This window comes from Lepus europaeus, chromosome 5 (assembly GCF_033115175.1).
Source record: "Lepus europaeus isolate LE1 chromosome 5, mLepTim1.pri, whole genome shotgun sequence".
Taxonomy (NCBI): Eukaryota; Metazoa; Chordata; class Mammalia; order Lagomorpha; family Leporidae; genus Lepus; species Lepus europaeus.
In genome coordinates this window covers 78,938,120-78,954,659 of record NC_084831.1, presented here as the reverse complement: position 1 = coordinate 78,954,659, position 16,540 = coordinate 78,938,120, and the positions used below count along the sequence as shown (strand labels likewise).

Genomic DNA, 16,540 nt, shown 5'->3' with positions numbered 1-16,540 from the left:
TGTTTGACAATCTGGACACAGCAGAGCACTACAGAGCATCCTCAAAACTGGTTGGAGGGATTGCTATAGAACCCACAAAACAGGATGTACTCACCGAATGCATGGCAAGCCAGTTACTGACACCGGGGTAGAATAAAGTAGATATTTACCGCAGGGCACAGAGCAAGGAGTAGAGCAACTGCCCTACGTAATTCCCAGGCTCCATCCCAGGGATAAGGTTCTTACAGATTGAAATGGGGGAGGGGAGTGCCGGGAGTGGCACTGTGTCATAGTAGGCTAAGCCTCCGCCTGCCTTGTTGGCATTCCATATAGGCGCCAGTGCTAATGGCCTGGGAAAGCAGTGGAAGAAGGCCCAAGTGCTTGGGCCTCTGCAGCTGTTTGGGAGACCTGGAAGAGGCTCCTGGCTCCTGGCTTTGGATCAGCCCAGCTCCGGCTGTTGTGGCCACCTGGGGAGTGAACCGGGCAGATGGAAGCCCTCTCTCTGTCTCTCTTTTTTTATTTGACAGGTAGAGTTAGACAGTGAGAGAGAGACAGAAATGTCTGGTTCACCCCCAAATAGCTGCTACGGCGCCGATCCGAAGCCAGGAGTCAAGTGCTTCTTCCTGGTCTCCCATGCGGGTGCAGGGGCCCAAGCACTTGGGTGTCCTCCACTGCCCTCCCGGGCCACAGCAGAGAGCTGGACTGGAAGAGGAGCAACCGGGACTAGAACCCGGCTCATATGGGATGCCGGCGCCGCAGGTGGAGGATTAACCAAGTGAGCCACAGCGTCGGCCCCTCCTTGTCTCTTTCTGAGACTCTGCCTCTCGAATAAAATAAAATGGAGGAGGAAGGGGGGGGAGGGAAGAGGGGAAGGGCGAGGGAGGGGGAGGAGGGAGACTGGGGCTGAGAGATGTTTTCATGTCCAGGTTCCTGGTTGGTTGTAGTGCTCTTGGTCTTCCCTTGATTGGTCATGGAGATGGTGTCCCTCAGAGAATTCTGATGATGCCATAAATGCAGGTGGTGGTTAGTTTTTGCACAGGGCCCAGGCTTCCTGGAAAAAGAAGCTCTTCAAGGGCTTCTTGGTGGTCAGGAGGTGAGGTGCAGGGCAATCCTTTTGTGGATAAATATTTTAAGACTTTTCCCTTCCCGGAAACTGAGCCGCTGTACAGTGCCTGGGATGCGGATGCTGGACACCACAGGTCCCCTCGTGTCGTAGCCTCCCTCTCTCAGCTGCACCTCTTCCTCAATTTAGTGAGTTAATTTCCGTACAAGCAAGGCAAGGGAACTCTAAACTAGAGGAGGGAGGCTATGAGCCGAGAGACTAGGACCTCATGGTTTCTATTTTTCCATGCAAGGACTGAATGCTCAGCCAGGAAAGAGACCCACATACTTAGGCACGAAAGAACTGTCCCATGTCTCGCTTCTTGACCTCGAAGCTCTTCCTTCTCTCTATGCAGCCCACAGCGTGCTGCCCCAGGTCCGCGCTGGGGGACGGTGTGAGGCGTGCACCTGCCGTCCATACACTATCAGGTGCAGGGCGGCGGTACTTCTCAGCAAGGTGTCCCCACCTGAGTATAGCGCCGGCCCGCACCGCTTTCTCGGTGGCTTTCCCAAGCCCCACGCCTCACGCGGTGCTCAAGACTACAACTCCGGCCCGCGCGGCCGCAAAACCTGGGAGCGCCGGAGTGGGCGCGCGGGTTGCGCGCGGGCCGGCGCCCGGAGCTCTGGGCATGCTCAGTGGCGCGGGCAGGGCTCCGGGCGCGAGCCGGGCGCCTTCTGCACCACATTCATCCGCTGCCAAGGGGAGCCGCCGGGCGCTCGCAGGCTCCGCGCACGCTACCCGTCCCCGACCCTGCCGCCGCGCCCCGCCGCCTCCCGCAGCCATGGCCGGGCTCGGCCACCCCGCCGCTTTCGGCCGGGCTACCCACGCCGTGGTGCGGGCGCTGCCCGAGTCCCTCAGCCAGCACGCGCTGAGGCGCGCCAAGGGCGAGGAGGTGGATTTCGCCCGCGCTGAGCGGCAGCACCAGCTCTACGTGGGCGTGCTGGGCAGCAAGCTGGGGCTGCAGGTGGTGGAGCTGCCGGCAGACGAGAGCCTCCCGGACTGCGTGTTCGTGGAGGACGTGGCCGTGGTGTGCGAGGAGACGGCCCTCATCACCCGCCCCGGGGCGCCGAGCCGGAGGAAGGAGGTAACTGCCGGCCGGCGACGCGAGGGGCGCGGCCGGGGGCGCGCGCCGGGGCCTCGCGCCACGCGGACTCGCGGAACGGGGCCCCCGGCTAGTTCACAACTTCCCATTGCGGGGCGAGGGTGTGTGTGTGAGAGCCAGTCTGGGAGAGCAGCCGGCGCCTTCGAGGCGATCCAGCCGAGTGCGGTGGGGACTCGGCAGGTGGGTGGGCTGGGGAAGCCATCTCGCAAGCGTTTTTATTTGTAAATACCCGGCACAAGCAAGGTGCCAATCTCAGTGTGCCTGGGGAGCGCGGCGAGTGAGCCTTGGCATCTCTCCGGGGACAGCGCCAGTGGGTGACACTGAAGCCCCCCCAAGTCCTGCCTGGCGACTCACTTTTCAGTGGTGGAGACAATTTGCGTGCGACCGAATTTGCCCAGTGTGTGGCTGGCGAGCGGTGCTCAATGTGTGCGCATGAATGGGCCATGTCTGAGGCGCTGTACTCTCTGTGGGATGCTGGGGGTGTGTGTTGGCTTAGAGACCAAATTGGTTCCACAAATTTCATAATTCATACTCTATTTTTTAAAAAAAAAAAAACTCGCAACCATTCAAAGAGCTTTTTGTGTCCTCAGGGGTCAGTGACCACTTTTAAATGTTGCAGCTTGTGAGAATGGCTATGATTACTTTAAACACAATGTAGGTTAGTGGGGAAAGACAGTGAAGGTGGATTTGAAAATGCCATCTGGCTTGGGAATCTTCTCACTGCCCGTTAAGAGCCCGGCCCAAGACTGCTAGTGGCATTCCGCGGCATTTCAAGAAGCAGGTGGTTTCTTTCATGTCTGGAGGTCTCAGGCTTTTTCCGCACTCCCCCTCCTCATTTTGTTTTTAGTCCACTCCGAAGTGTTAAAATGCCTCATAGAGCTTATGTTGAATATGTGCTGGTCCCACACGTGCTCTGCTGTGTGGCTGGAGGAACCCACGTAATTTGAGAATAAGTGTATTCCATTTATTTCTCACTGAGATAATCTGTTTTCTTTAACTCCTACTTTAACCAAAAACCAAAAGCCTTTCGGATCTCATCAATTTCTTCCCCCCTTTATCTCCTCTGCTAACCATTTTAAACTGCTAAGGAAGGAAACCCATTCGAATACTTTCAGAGGTGTTCTAGGCCATATGGTAGAGTTGTGGCTTGAAGAGTAACATAGGGGTCAAAAATCGTTTGAGAATGGTGCTCATTCGACCAGGGTAGTCCAGTGTGCTCCCAAGAGACTGCTGCCATATTTACTCGTTTTATTCCTACAATAAAAACTTCCGAGCTTTGGCCTTCATGATACCAAGTGTGCCGTGATCTTTGTTTTCTGCCTAAATTTGCAGGTGCACATTTTAAACTGGTTTCATTGTGATACCAGCCCCCTTGGTCCACTGTCTCAGGTTGGATAGCACAGTGGATGAAAACATTAGACTGTGTCTCAGTTCCACTACTTCCTGATTGTGTGACTTTGAGGAAATGTCTCTTGCCTCAGTTTTCTCAGCTATAATGTGGGCATTACAATACCTACTGCAAATTGCAATCAATCTGTGAATCCACCTGAAGTTAATAGGACAAGATATTTAATCAGCATTGACTATTCACTTGGGTTATGGAAGAATTTACTCCTTGAAAAAGAGGTGTCAGCCATCCACTAATGTAGTTATGTTACAGGAGGTGGCTGCTCAGAGGTTTTTCTCTTCCCACAAGAAAAGAATTTCAGGCATCAGAGAGCATGCTAGTGAAGCTTAATGAAAATAATACACCTGACATACCAGGTGGGCATCTCAGTGAAGAACTGAGCGCTCAGTCTGCTTTTAGACTGGAGTTTTTATAGCTATGGACCCACCATTTGTCCTCTCCCACCTTCCCTACCCCCTTCTGGGATACTGCCGGGTGGAGAGCTTTCTGGGCATGAAATTTCTCTCAGGACTTTATCAGCACAGTGTTATTGGACTTGTTAGCCTCCCTGATGCAGAGAGATTCCCCTAAGCTGCTCTAGGGGAGAGGGCTGACCTGATCTAACAGGTTGTTGGATTTGGGCAAGACTTTTGATGTGCAGATGCGGGTCTGCTTCTACAAGTCTGCCCTCACTCAGTCACACAGAAATTCCCGTTTTCTTCAGCCCTTCTCACACACAGACACTAATGTGTAGCTTGCTTCCCGTTAGTGATGTTTGCTTGAAAAGAGGCAGAGGAGAGTCATCTCGCGTGTTTGGCTCCACATCCTAATCTTTTCTGTGACACTGTCCTCTGGTTTGGGTCTCCTGCTGGTGTGTGGTCTCTCTCAAGTACACCCTTGCCATTGCACATGATCTGGGTCACCAGGGTAGCAGGCCTGCCTGCTGGGGAGAGGAATATGGGCAGTCCCTGTTGGACAGGTTGCTGTTAGAGAGCAGGGTAATGTTTTTGGAAATCTCTCACAGCACCAGCTCTCTGCCTTAGCAGGTGTCAATGCTTGTTGAATGAATGAATGAATGAATGAATGCCCATTAGCTAATGCAGATGAGCTAGTAGTTCCTTCAGGGCTTTCATTGAATTGTTACATATATATCTTCCTTCCTAACTCTGAAAAACCATCACAGCCAAGGAATTTTCTTAAAAAGATCATCACTGCCTTCCTCAACACCAGACCCATTACTCTTCATTCTATCCCCACACTGTAGCCAAGCTGACCTTTTGAAAACTCAAATCTGCTCTTGCACCTCTTGAGGGGCCCCGTTGAGCTTACATAAACCTGGGCTCAACTTGCCCTTCTAGCATCAGCTGCATCCCTGACCTGACCATACGCACCTCCCAACACTTGTCTCAAGATCACCTTACTATTGCTTTTCTAGGCACGTTTTTCCTTTGTCTGGGACAAGCTGCTTCCTTCTCCTCTTCTTTTGTACCTGCCTGTTTCTATGCACGTTTCAGTCCTCAGCTTACCAGCATCATTAGCATTATTAGCTAACATTGATGAGAGCTTGCCATGTGCCACACACCGTGCCTGATTTAGGACTCGCATTTTATTAATGCTTACACAAACTCTTTGAGCTCAGCATTGTCATTGTTTCTATTTTAATGTTAGAGTTGTGGCTTCGATAGAGTAAATACATTGGCCAAGAATATAGAGTGGAGCTGGTGAAACTGGCATTTGAACTCAGATTTTCAGGACTTCAAAGTCATAGTTCCACTCTCTGATGTTAGATACTGGCTTTCCAGGAATGGAATTGGTCAGTTCTCTCCTATGATATTTATCATACTATATGATAATTGCTGATTGATCTTTCCATGTGCCCCACTATTATGTAAACTGTCAGGACAGGGATCATGTCTGCATTGTTCAGCATTCATCCCCAAGACCTTGCACAAAATGGGTGCATAGCAAGGATTTTATTGAGCAGATGTCTCCATGGTTCCAGGTCAATCTCAGTTCTTTCTGGTGATAAACTTGGTGTTTTGCAAACATTTCCAACCAATAAGTCCCAGAAGTTTTAGGAGAAGTACATATGACTTGTTTCTCTCTTCCTCTCCCTCTCCCTGTCGCTGTATCTTGTTATTTTGTTTCTTTTTATGCAAATTTTTAGAAATTCCTTTCTATTCAAAGATGTTGTATTCAGTGACTTTTTTTCTTTGGAGAAGGGACTGAGAACTGAACTCAAGAAAGTGCTCCTGTGAAAGCCAGTGTTTGCCTCAGTGGGGCCTTCAGAGATTAATAAAACACAGGTTCGTGTGTACAGGAAGCTGACATTTTAGAGAAGGAGTATGTATACAGAGAGTCAGTAAATAATGTTAATTGCCTAATGACTATCTTCAGAACTATGAGCGTTTTTAATGTATTTAATGTTTTTAATACTTTAAAGACAAATCATCCTGGAAGAGCCTATCCTATATTTTTAAAAGATTTATTTATTTATTTGAAAGGCAGAGTTACAGAGAGGCAGAGGCAGAGAGTGAAGTCTTATACCTGCTGGTTCACTCCCCAGATAGCTAGAATGGCTGGAGCTGAGCCGATCCAAAGCCAGGAACCAGGAACCTCTTCCAGGTCTCCTACGTGGGTGCAGGGACCCAAGCACTTGGGCCATCTTCTACTGCTCTCCCAGGCCATAACAGAGAGCTGGATCGGAAGTAGAGCAGCTGGGTCTTGAACATGCACCCATATGGGATTCCGGCACTGCAGGCAGCGGCTTTACCCACTATGCTACAGCACCAGCCCCAAGCCTATCATATTTTAGATGAATCCAATTGAACATTTTAGGGAGAAAAATCAACTTCTAAATGTCCCATCCTGTGAAAATTACCTAAAATTTGGTTTAGTACAAGTGGCAAGGTGTGAAGATGAAGTTTTTTTAAAATTAAACTTTTTGAGACATAATACATGGCAGCAGGACCAAATGCAAGATGTGCAAGAGAGTATACAGTCTTACCTTCTACGACCATTCTTTTTTTTTTTTTAATGTTTATTTTCATCTATTTGAAACACAAAGTGACAGAGACAGAAAAAGATACATTTTCCACTGGTTCATTCCCCAAATGGCCACAACAGCCCTGGCTGGGCCAGGCTGAAGCCAGGCGCTAGGAATTCTCTGGTCTCTTTCGTGGTTGGCAGGGGCGTAAGTATTTGGGCAATGATCTACTGCCTCCCAGGATGTATTAGCAGGAAGGTGGATCAGAACGGAGCAGCTGGAACTTGAATCAGCACTCTAATATGGGACGCAGGTGTCCCAGTGGGATTTGGGCATCCCAAGCAGCAGCTTAACACTTTGCACCACAACACTAGCCTCGCCCCTACACAGGGCTGCCCAGATCCCCTCCTTAGAGGCAATTACTTACACCATTTTCTTTAGTTTCCTCCTACAAGGTTTTTAGTGCCTAGTGAATGATTAACTGGCACAGCTTATTTAAGCAACATTGTGGAACATATCCTGTGCCCTTTGGTCCCTCTTTAAAAGCAATTTTATCCTTTTCCAGATACCAAAAATTAGTGTGTGAGATAATTCAATTCAGGAGCAAAACCACACAAACACATTATCACAAAGTGATAATAGTTATAATTACTTTCCTTGAGCATTTGCATTTTTAGAGACCTCTTTAGGAAGACGGCATAGCACAAGGTAGGTAATAAATCCCAGAAGTAGAATTAGGCATCAAGTGAGGGGATGTGGGTATAAATAGAAGAGGTGGGCAGTGTATTTTGGGATAGGCATTCTCCTTATATTAGGGAACATAACAGTTAGGATCTACATATTTTGGTCCTGAGTTTATTCTCTAGTTAGGAAAAAGCACAGTTATGTCCCAGAGCGAAGGTGAACATCAAGATCATGTCTAATAGCAGAGTAAACACATATGCGGAGTTTATTTTTTTTTAAAAAGATTTATATATTTATTTAACAGGCAGAGTGACAGGGAGAGACAAAGAGAGAAAGAGGATCTTCCATCTGCTGGTCTACTCCCAAAATGGCTGCAAAAGCCAGGTGTGGGCTTGCCTGAAGCCAGGAGCAAGGAACTCCATATGGGCCTCTCCCATGGGTGGCAGGGCCCCAATCGCTTGGGCCATCATCCACTGCCTTCTCAGGCACACTGACAGGAAGCTGGATCAGAAATGGAGCAGCTGGGACTCAAACCAGTGTCTGATAAGTGATGTGAGGATCCCAAGCAGCATCTTAAACCCTGTACCACAGTGCTGGCCCCAATACCTAGTTGCTGATCGTGTGTAAATTGTACAAAATCATAAGAAACCTGAGGCTAACGTAACAGAAGGGAACTCGCTTGTCCCAAATCACACCTGGTTAATAAGTTGCAGAAATGACGTTTTCGTGAAAACATGAAGGTCATTTTTGTTTGAAGGGCTTGTCACCAGTCTGTGCTTAATCCTAACAGAACATTAAACAGATATAGAGTAAGTATCTGGTTCCCATTTTACACATTAACGATATACGGTCTAACTGGGACATTAAGTGAATATTTTTTACTTCCCTTCTCTCACCAATGAGAGTAACTTGTTTTCCTGTTAGTTAGAAAATAGTAATCAGAAAAAATAAATAAATAAATAAATAATTTTAAAAAAATAAAAAAAAGAAAATAGTAATCAGTCATTTACATGAACCCCCTAAATTGCCCAGGCAGAATTTGTATTTCATTGTGTGTGATTTACCAGCAGAGTGGATGATTGCTTTTCAAAGTGCATACATTTTCTCAACTTTTGTTTAACTTCAGCTGAGAAAACGGCCTTAAAGTATAATTAGAAATAACTCTGCCTCTCGCCAAGATGGAAAGTGAGCACACTGCAGTCTCTTCACATGGCAGCAGGTTAACGGCTCCGGATAAGCCATCAGAACAAATGCTCCTTTTTCAGGGTGTTTCTTTTCAACTCTTTCGCATGGCCTTGGCAATAACATTTGGAAATTGATGTCTCTCAGAGACTGGGATGCATCTAATAATGCAATCTATTCCTGTGCAGTTGATCTCGAAGGCCTTGAAAATAAAAGAACAGAATGATGAGTAGGGAGTGACTTCCATTAGATACTATTAGCTGAAAATGAGCTTTCTACAGAGGTTCTTAGAATCATTAGAGAATCATTAGAAGACAAGGAAAGCAGGGCTGGATTCCTTGTAATTCAAATATGCTAGAAAATTGCTTTTGCATGTATTTGAATTCTTCTTAAGCTCAGATTTCTTCGAAATTAGCTTTATTGCATAATGGTAGGTATCCATCCATTACCATAAACCACAGCCACAGAAAAATCTACTTAAGACTCTGGAACAAACATATTTACTTTCCACTGCCTTTGTCCTAAGTAAATTATTTGTGGCATCTTACTACTTACACAAAAATTTGGAGATGGATGTTTTAAAAAATGAGTGTTGGTTATTATTTGGGGGGGGGGGGGGCTTTTGCTATTAAAATCTCTAACCAGTTCAGAAAGCCTCACTTTTTTTTCCCTAGGATTTATGTATTTATTTGAAAGGCAGTTAGAGAGACAGAAAGAAAAAGAGCTTCCATCCACTGGTTCACCCTGCGAATGGCCACAACAGCCAGGGCTGGGCCAGGTCAGAGCCTGGAGGCAGGAGTTTCATTCAGGTCTCCCACATAGGTGGTGGCAGGGGCTCAGGCACTTGGGCCATCCTCTGCTTTCCGAGGTACATTAGCAGGGAGCTGGATTGAAGTGAAGCACTGGGGACTTGAACCACTGCCCAAATGGGATGATGGTGTCACAGGCAGTAGCTTAGCCTGCTGTACCACAGTGCCAGCCCCAAGCCTCATTTCTGACTGGAGATTTGGATATATCGTAGTGTTCATACCCCCTTTTCAAGGGGATAGTTATTAAAGATAAAATAACACCTAAGTGAGAGAGAGAGAGGGCTTAGTGCATTGTCTACCCCAGGCAGTCTGTAAATTTTTGTAACTGTAACTGAATCCCCTGATGTTCCATCAGCATGCTCACCTGACCTTTGCAGTTAGCTTCCATTGCTTTCCCTAACTGATATTAGGTATTAAATCTGTCAGAGTCCGCAGGCTCATTTCATAAACAGGCACTTTTCATCCGAATGGACAAGCAGGAGTAATAGCACACAGCAAATCCCATTAAAAAATGTATGCACATAATGCCATCCTAGTTCACTTTGTCATTGTCAAATAACTTAATAATGTCCATCGTCTTCCTGAAGCTGAGTGCTGAAGGAGCAGTAATGTCACATGGAAAGGAATAAATCACCAGACTTTATACCCTTGCTTCTAAGTGTCTAGATCATCCAAGCAAGTATGACAAGAGAAGTCAGCACAGCAGAGTGTGAAGATAAAAATACAACGTGTTGCAGGGTTGGTTTGATTTTGCCCAACAAATCAATGTGGGCAAGAACCTGACTCAGTTTAGGTTGGAAAAGGAAATACAAGATTTTAGTTGCTTTTGCAGCTGGGCACACCTAGGGATAAATTCTCATTCCAGTGATGATATATGTATCAGTATGTTGTTTGATTTGAATATGTGTAAGTAAATAACTCTTTGCCTTCATAAAAAATAATTTTGCCTTGATTTCTTTGTTCTTATTTTGTTTAAGAAATATTACAGTTTTCTAATTTGCATGTTGTAGTAATTAATTACGAGTACCATAATTGGTACTCTGCCATTGAAATGGAGATATAGGGCATGGAACTGTGGCACAATGGGTAAATCCTCCCCCTGCAGTGCCAGCATCCCAAATGGGCACCGTTTTGAGTCCCTGCTGCTCTACTTCTGATTGAGCTCCCTGCTAATGTGCCTGGGAAAGCCACAGAGGATGAGCCAAGTCCTTGGGCCCCTGAACCCATGTGGGAGACCTGGAAGAAGCTCCAGGCTCCTGGCTTTGGATCAGCCCAACTCTGGCTGTTGGGGCAATTTAGGGAGTGAACTAGCAGATGGAAGAAGACCTCTCTCTCTCTCTCTCTCTGCCTCTGCCTCTGCCTCTGCCTCTCTGTAACTTCTTCTAAATAAATAAATCTTTAAAAAAATGAAGAGACAGGAAGTTGTATCATCCATATATAATTATGCATTCAGCAAGTGTATATTATATGATAGACTCTATGTTTGGTACTGGTGGGATATAGGTGAATTTGACATCTCTATTGCCCTGGCAGAAGAGGGCACAGGTCCTATTTCTTTTTTTTTTTCCTTTTTATTTATTTATTTATTTATTTATTTATTTTTGACAGGCAGAGTGGACAGTGAGAGAGAGAGATACGGAGAGAAAGGTCTTCCTTTGCCGTTGGTTCACCCTCCAATGGCCACCGCGGCCAGTGCACCGCACTGATCGAAAGGCAGGAGCCAGGTGCTTCTCCTGGTCTCCCATGGGGTGCAGGGCCCAAGCACTTGGGCCATCCTCCACTGCCTTCCCGGGCCATACCAGAGAGCTGGTCTGGAAGAGGGGCAACCGGGATAGAATCCGGCACCCCAACCGGGACTAGAACCCAGTGTGCTGGCACCGCAAGGTGGAGGATTAGCCTGTTGAGCCACGGCGCTGGCCACAGGTCCTATTTCAAGCTCTGTCTGGTAGCTGTGCAAGCTCCAGGAGTGTGTCTGACCCCCATCAGTGCTCCCAAGAAGGAGTAATTATTGAGTGAGAATTAATCAGGGGATTCAGAGGGGGACAGCTTTCCAGGTACACAGAACATGATGAGATAGGACAGGAGTGATAGTCCTGTGAAAATCAACTTCATTCATATTGGGAGCAATGTGGGGTTCCAAAAAATCCTGCTGTCCCCTCAGAGCTCTTGATATTTCAGATCCTTGATACCAGGTTCGCCAAGAGAAACACATCCATACCTGCATTTCTTGTTTCGGAGTCAGGGAACTTGGCCACCTAGGGGCCCTCTTTCCTCTTAACCACATGCTCCATAAGTATCTGACACCCCTTACAGGATTCCTGATTAGCACACTTTGGTGGGAATAGTGTAGTGTAGCTACACTAAGGTGGACTGAAATCTCCTTCAAGTCTGAGACTCGTTTCTTGAGTTTGTCATTTAGCTTCTGGCAAGGCACTTTTACTTGGTTCTATAAATTATTAGTGTATTCTTTGTTGGGCAGTCATTTTTCCTTATAGGTCTGTAAGTTGTCACATTAGGATGTATCGGGCAAAGCTGATCCCTGTAGTATACAGTTATATATATATCATTACTTGTGTCGGTAGCAAGTAAAAAAAAAAAAGAAGTAATCTGTATTTGCTGTTGAAATGTGTTCTTTACTCACAGATCTCTCTATCTGGGGAATATTCAGCATTGAATCTCACAGTAATATATAAATCAAATGCAGCCTAAACTAAACATGCATTTAACCATGGGCTGAATGCTGTACACACTGCAGGAAACAGCACAGTGGGGGGTACTGCACTGTTTTAGGGATCGAGAGACACTAGTGTCGATGCTTGCAGTGATAATGAGGCCTAATAACCTTCTCAGTTTGAAGATATTGTTCTTTTCTTTTGGTACATGGGTTGCGTTGGCTTGGAAAGTGTAGGGTTGGAAAGGTATAAAGAGGTGGGGGACAGTGGGGAGATGAAGGTAAGTACATTGAAGAGATGGATTGGAGTTTGATGAGTAAAACATCTTGGATTTTATCAACCCAAGACATTATATTTGTTCTACTTAATTAACCGATCATATAAACTCATGCCTTGCTAATGATAATCCATTATGTGATGAAGTTGGATTTGTTAAATCTGTTTCCAAGGCTCTGCTTACTCAACCATTTATAGCACATTCAGTAAGTAATTTTTCCCATAAAAGAAGTTAAATAAAAGCCACTGAAATAGCATTAGATCCACAGACTCACATAATTTCTACCATCACAGACCACTTTCATCAGTGTCATACAGTTGATGTTTCTGTGGCAAATGGGAGTCAATGGGCTGAAGAAATGCAGAGCAGTGGTTGCAAGGTATGGGGTGGAAGTTGTGATTTTCCCATGAGAATCCTGTCTTTATTTATTTTTAAGATTTCTTTATTTGAAAGGCAGAGATACAGAGAAGCAGAGGCGCGGGGGCGGGGGGGGGGGGGTCATCTTCTAGCCACTGATTCACTCTTCAAAGTGGCTGCAAGAGCCAATCCGAAGCTAGGAGCCAAGAGCTTCCTCTGGGTCTCCCACATGGGTGCAGGGGCCCAAGGACTTGGGCCATCTTCCACTGCTTTCCCAAGCCATAGCAGAAAGCTGGATTGGAAGTGGAGCAGCTGGGACTCGAACCAGCGCCTATATAGGATGCTGGCACAGCAGGTGGCGGCTTTACCTCCTATGCCACAGTGCTGGCCCTGATAATCCTGTCTTTAAAAAGAAAAAAGAGCGAAAGCAGGAAGAGCTCTTGGCTCCGGGCTTCAGATCGGCCCTTGTGGCCACTTGGGGAATGAACCAGTGGATGGAAGACTTCTCTCCCTCTCTTCCTCTCTCCCTCTCTCCCTCTCTCCCTCTCTCTCTCTCTCCCTCTCTCCCTCCTCTCTCCCTCTCTCCCTCTCTCCCTCCTCTCTCTCTCTCTCTCCCTCTCTCCCTCTCTCCCTCTCTTCCTCCTCTCCCCCTCTCCCCCTCTCTCCCTTTCTCCTTCTCTCCCTCTCTCCCCCTCTTCCTCTCTCCCCCTCTCCCCCTCTGCCCCTCTGCCCCTCTCTCTCTTTCTGACTATGCTTTTCTGTAACTCTGCCTTTCAAATAAATACATTTAAAAAAAAAAAAAAAGAAAGAAAAGACAATTTATTTGAAAGACATAGAGAGAGAAAGAAATCTCTTCCATCTGCTGGTTTGTTCCCCAAATAACTATAACAGCTGGGGCTGGGCCAGGCTGAAGCCAGAAGCCAGGAACTCCATGTACATGAGCCCAGACTCCAGCCAGCACTCCCAGGTGAGATGTGAGCATCCCCAGTAGTGGCGTGACCTGCTGAACCACATAAAGCTCCCCCTGGACCCTATATCTAATGCCTAACCTTTAGTTTTATTTCCCAGATCTTGACTTTTGTCTTCTGAAACTTCATGAGCGAAGACAAAAAAAAGTAAAAGACGCCTGTTTAAATGTAACCTTTCGGCCGGCGCTGGGGCTCACTTGGCTAATCCTCCGCCTGCGGTGCTGGCACCCCGGGTTCTAGCTCCAGTCAGGACGCCAGATTCTGTCCCGGTTGCTGCTCTTCCAGTCCAGCTCTCTGCTGTGGCCTGGGAAGGCAGTGGAGGATGGCCCAAGTGCTTAGGCCCTGCACCGGCATGGGAACCAGGAGAAGCACCTGGCTCCGGGCTTTGGATCAGCGGGGGGTAAACCAACGGAAAAGGAAGACCTTTCTCTCTGTCTCTCTCTCTCACTGTCCACTCTGCCTGTCAAAAAAAAAAAAAATATATATATATATATATATATATATATATGTAACCTTTCTATAGTTAGCTGTCCAAACAGTGAGATGCTTAGTCTAGTAAGATAGAGGGATAATTATTTTTTTTTAAAATGTGGAGATACGCTTGTAGACATTTTCAACCTGGAACTATTCCAAATTAATGACTTCATTTGATGCAGTTGCACAATAATATTAGAGGAAAAACACATTTTATTCTCTTAATTTTTCTTTTTTTCAAGTCATAAGGGAACCATCATTTCAGGAAATGTGAATAATATAACTTCAGGTCATATTTTATACCATTTATGATGCTATCATATTTTCTGGCTCAAGAGTTTTATATGGAGGAATTTAAATTGAGTATTTTCTTTTCTTTGCTCTTACTTTGGATGTTTTCCACTTTTCTCTGTGCCATCTTTGTCCTGCATCAGGTCCCTGGTTTTCCAGCTGCCTGCCTCTAAAAACCTAGGATTGGAGGTTGAGGGATCCCAGTCAGAAAAAATCACTGATTTCTTCATTTTTCTCTGTTGCTCTCAAACCAAACCTAAGACTCTGTGCTTCCCTAACCGTCAAGTCACTCCAGCCCATCCCAAACATAGAAACAGTTTAATGGGAACAGATAACAGCTTCAGGATATGGTTTTTTTGTATTGTTTACTTTTCCCACTTGCTGCTCTCCACACACTAGTGGGCCATGAAATCATTTTAATGGATCATGACCTGATCTTCCGATATTATTGTTTCAGAATCAATAGAAAATATCAGCATACTGCAACATAGTAAGGGTAAGAATCATTTCATGAAATGTGTTTCATCTGTATACATTTGTGTTTGTACTGATTAGGTAAATAATATATATATATTTTAAAACATTTATTTATTTGAAAGGTAGAGTTAGAGAGAGGAAGAGACAAAGAGAGATCTTCTGTCAGCTGGATAACTCCACAAATGGCTTCAATGGCCAGAGCTGGGCTGATGCAAAGCCAGAAGCCAGGAGATTCTTCCCAGGTCTTCCCACATGGGTACAGGGGCCCAAGAACTTGGACCATCTTCCTTGGCTTTCTCAGGTGCATTAACAGGGAGCTGGATTGGAAGTGGAGCAGCTGGGACTTGAACTGGTGCCCATTTGGGATGCCGACACTGCAGGTAGTGGCTTTACCTGCTATGCCACAGTGCTGGGCTCATGACTTTATTTTTAAAGTGAGAATTCATTGCATTCCTGTTCAACCAGATTGCACCACTTCTCTTTGTAGAAGTTCTCAAGGGCCACGCCTGTTGGTTAGTGAGACTCTGACAATCATGGCAAAAATCTAAACCTTTGGAGTGGGTGGTTTAGCCTGTTAGTTAAGCCACCAGTTAGAATGCCCATATCCCATACTGGAATGGCTGGGTTCAAGTCCCAGCTCTGTCTCTATTTACAGGTTTCTACTAATGTGCACCCTGAGAGTTAGCAGATTATGATTCAAATAGTTGGTTCTATGCACTCACTTGAGAGATCCTGGCACCTACGTTTGACCTGGCCCAGCACCAACTATTGTGAGCATTTGGGGAGTTAGTCAATAGATTGGAACTCTCTGTCTTTCCATCTCACTCTGTCTCTTTACTTCTTGAATTCAGTAAGTTAGTAAATATCAGCATTGTTTCCTATGCATGTCAAGTGACATTTGATTTCCACTCACTAGAGATAACTCCTAACATGTTTTCCCACCTGTTTAGACCCTTGTTGATTTAGCAAAGTGGTATTAGTCTCTCATTCCCTGTGACCTGGTAAAAGCATTTGGAGACCATGAGGAGCAGGAAGTTTTTCAACTTCACCATTTGCTAGAAGCCTCGTCTACCTTTCCTCCTCTGGTGCCATTTTCTAAATCAGTTAAAGGGGTGATTGCATTGATAAGACAGGAAGACAGAGGCAAGCATTTGACACAGCAGTTAAGACACCGATTAAGATGACCATGTCCCACCTAAGAGTGCCTGGGTTCAAATCCCAGCTCTGGCTCCTGACTCCAGCTTCCAGCCAGTGCACACCCTTGGAGGGGTTTGTAGGTGATTGTTCAAGTAGTTGTGTCCTTGCCACCCAAACGATAGACCTAGGTTAAATTACCAGTTCCCTGTTTTGGTGTGGCACAGTCCTGGCCATTGTGGGCATTCGGGGTATTAGCCAGCAGATAGGAGCTTTGTCTGTCTCTCTGCTTCTCAGAAAAGGGGGGAGGTGGGGTAGGAAATCATGGTTTCCTGTTGGAGCTTGAACCTTTTGCAGACATTCTCAGGTAGACTGAGTGATGACACATCACAATCCGAGCCTTTTTCTAGCTGGAAGCAGTGGCTTCCTCCCAGAAGCTGTCAGTGGAGGCTGAGACCTACCTACCCTGTCACCAGGAGCCCCCAGGCTCCCACATCAGGAGCTGGCCCCGGATATGCTTGGAATGGGGATAGAAACTTGGGTATATTTTTGAGTTCAGAGAACTTAAACATGCGTCCAAACACAAAATATGATAAAACATCGTAATAACTCTCATGTCATTTTCAGATCACTCCCTAAAGGCCTAGATGTGACCTTGA

The 16,540-nt window shown here is 46.2% G+C and overlaps 1 protein-coding gene across 1 annotated transcript in view; it reads left to right on the top strand.

Annotated features, from left to right (window-relative positions):
- Positions 1-1,783: 1,783 nt before the first annotated feature.
- DDAH1 (dimethylarginine dimethylaminohydrolase 1) overlaps positions 1,784-16,540 on the top strand; it is a 164,631-nt gene continuing 149,874 nt past the window's right edge. Inside the window, exon 1 of the mRNA XM_062191644.1 lies at positions 1,784-2,165. Coding sequence (XP_062047628.1) covers positions 1,863-2,165 — 303 coding nt within the window. The 5' untranslated portion in view covers positions 1,784-1,862. The remainder of the gene's footprint in view (positions 2,166-16,540) is intronic.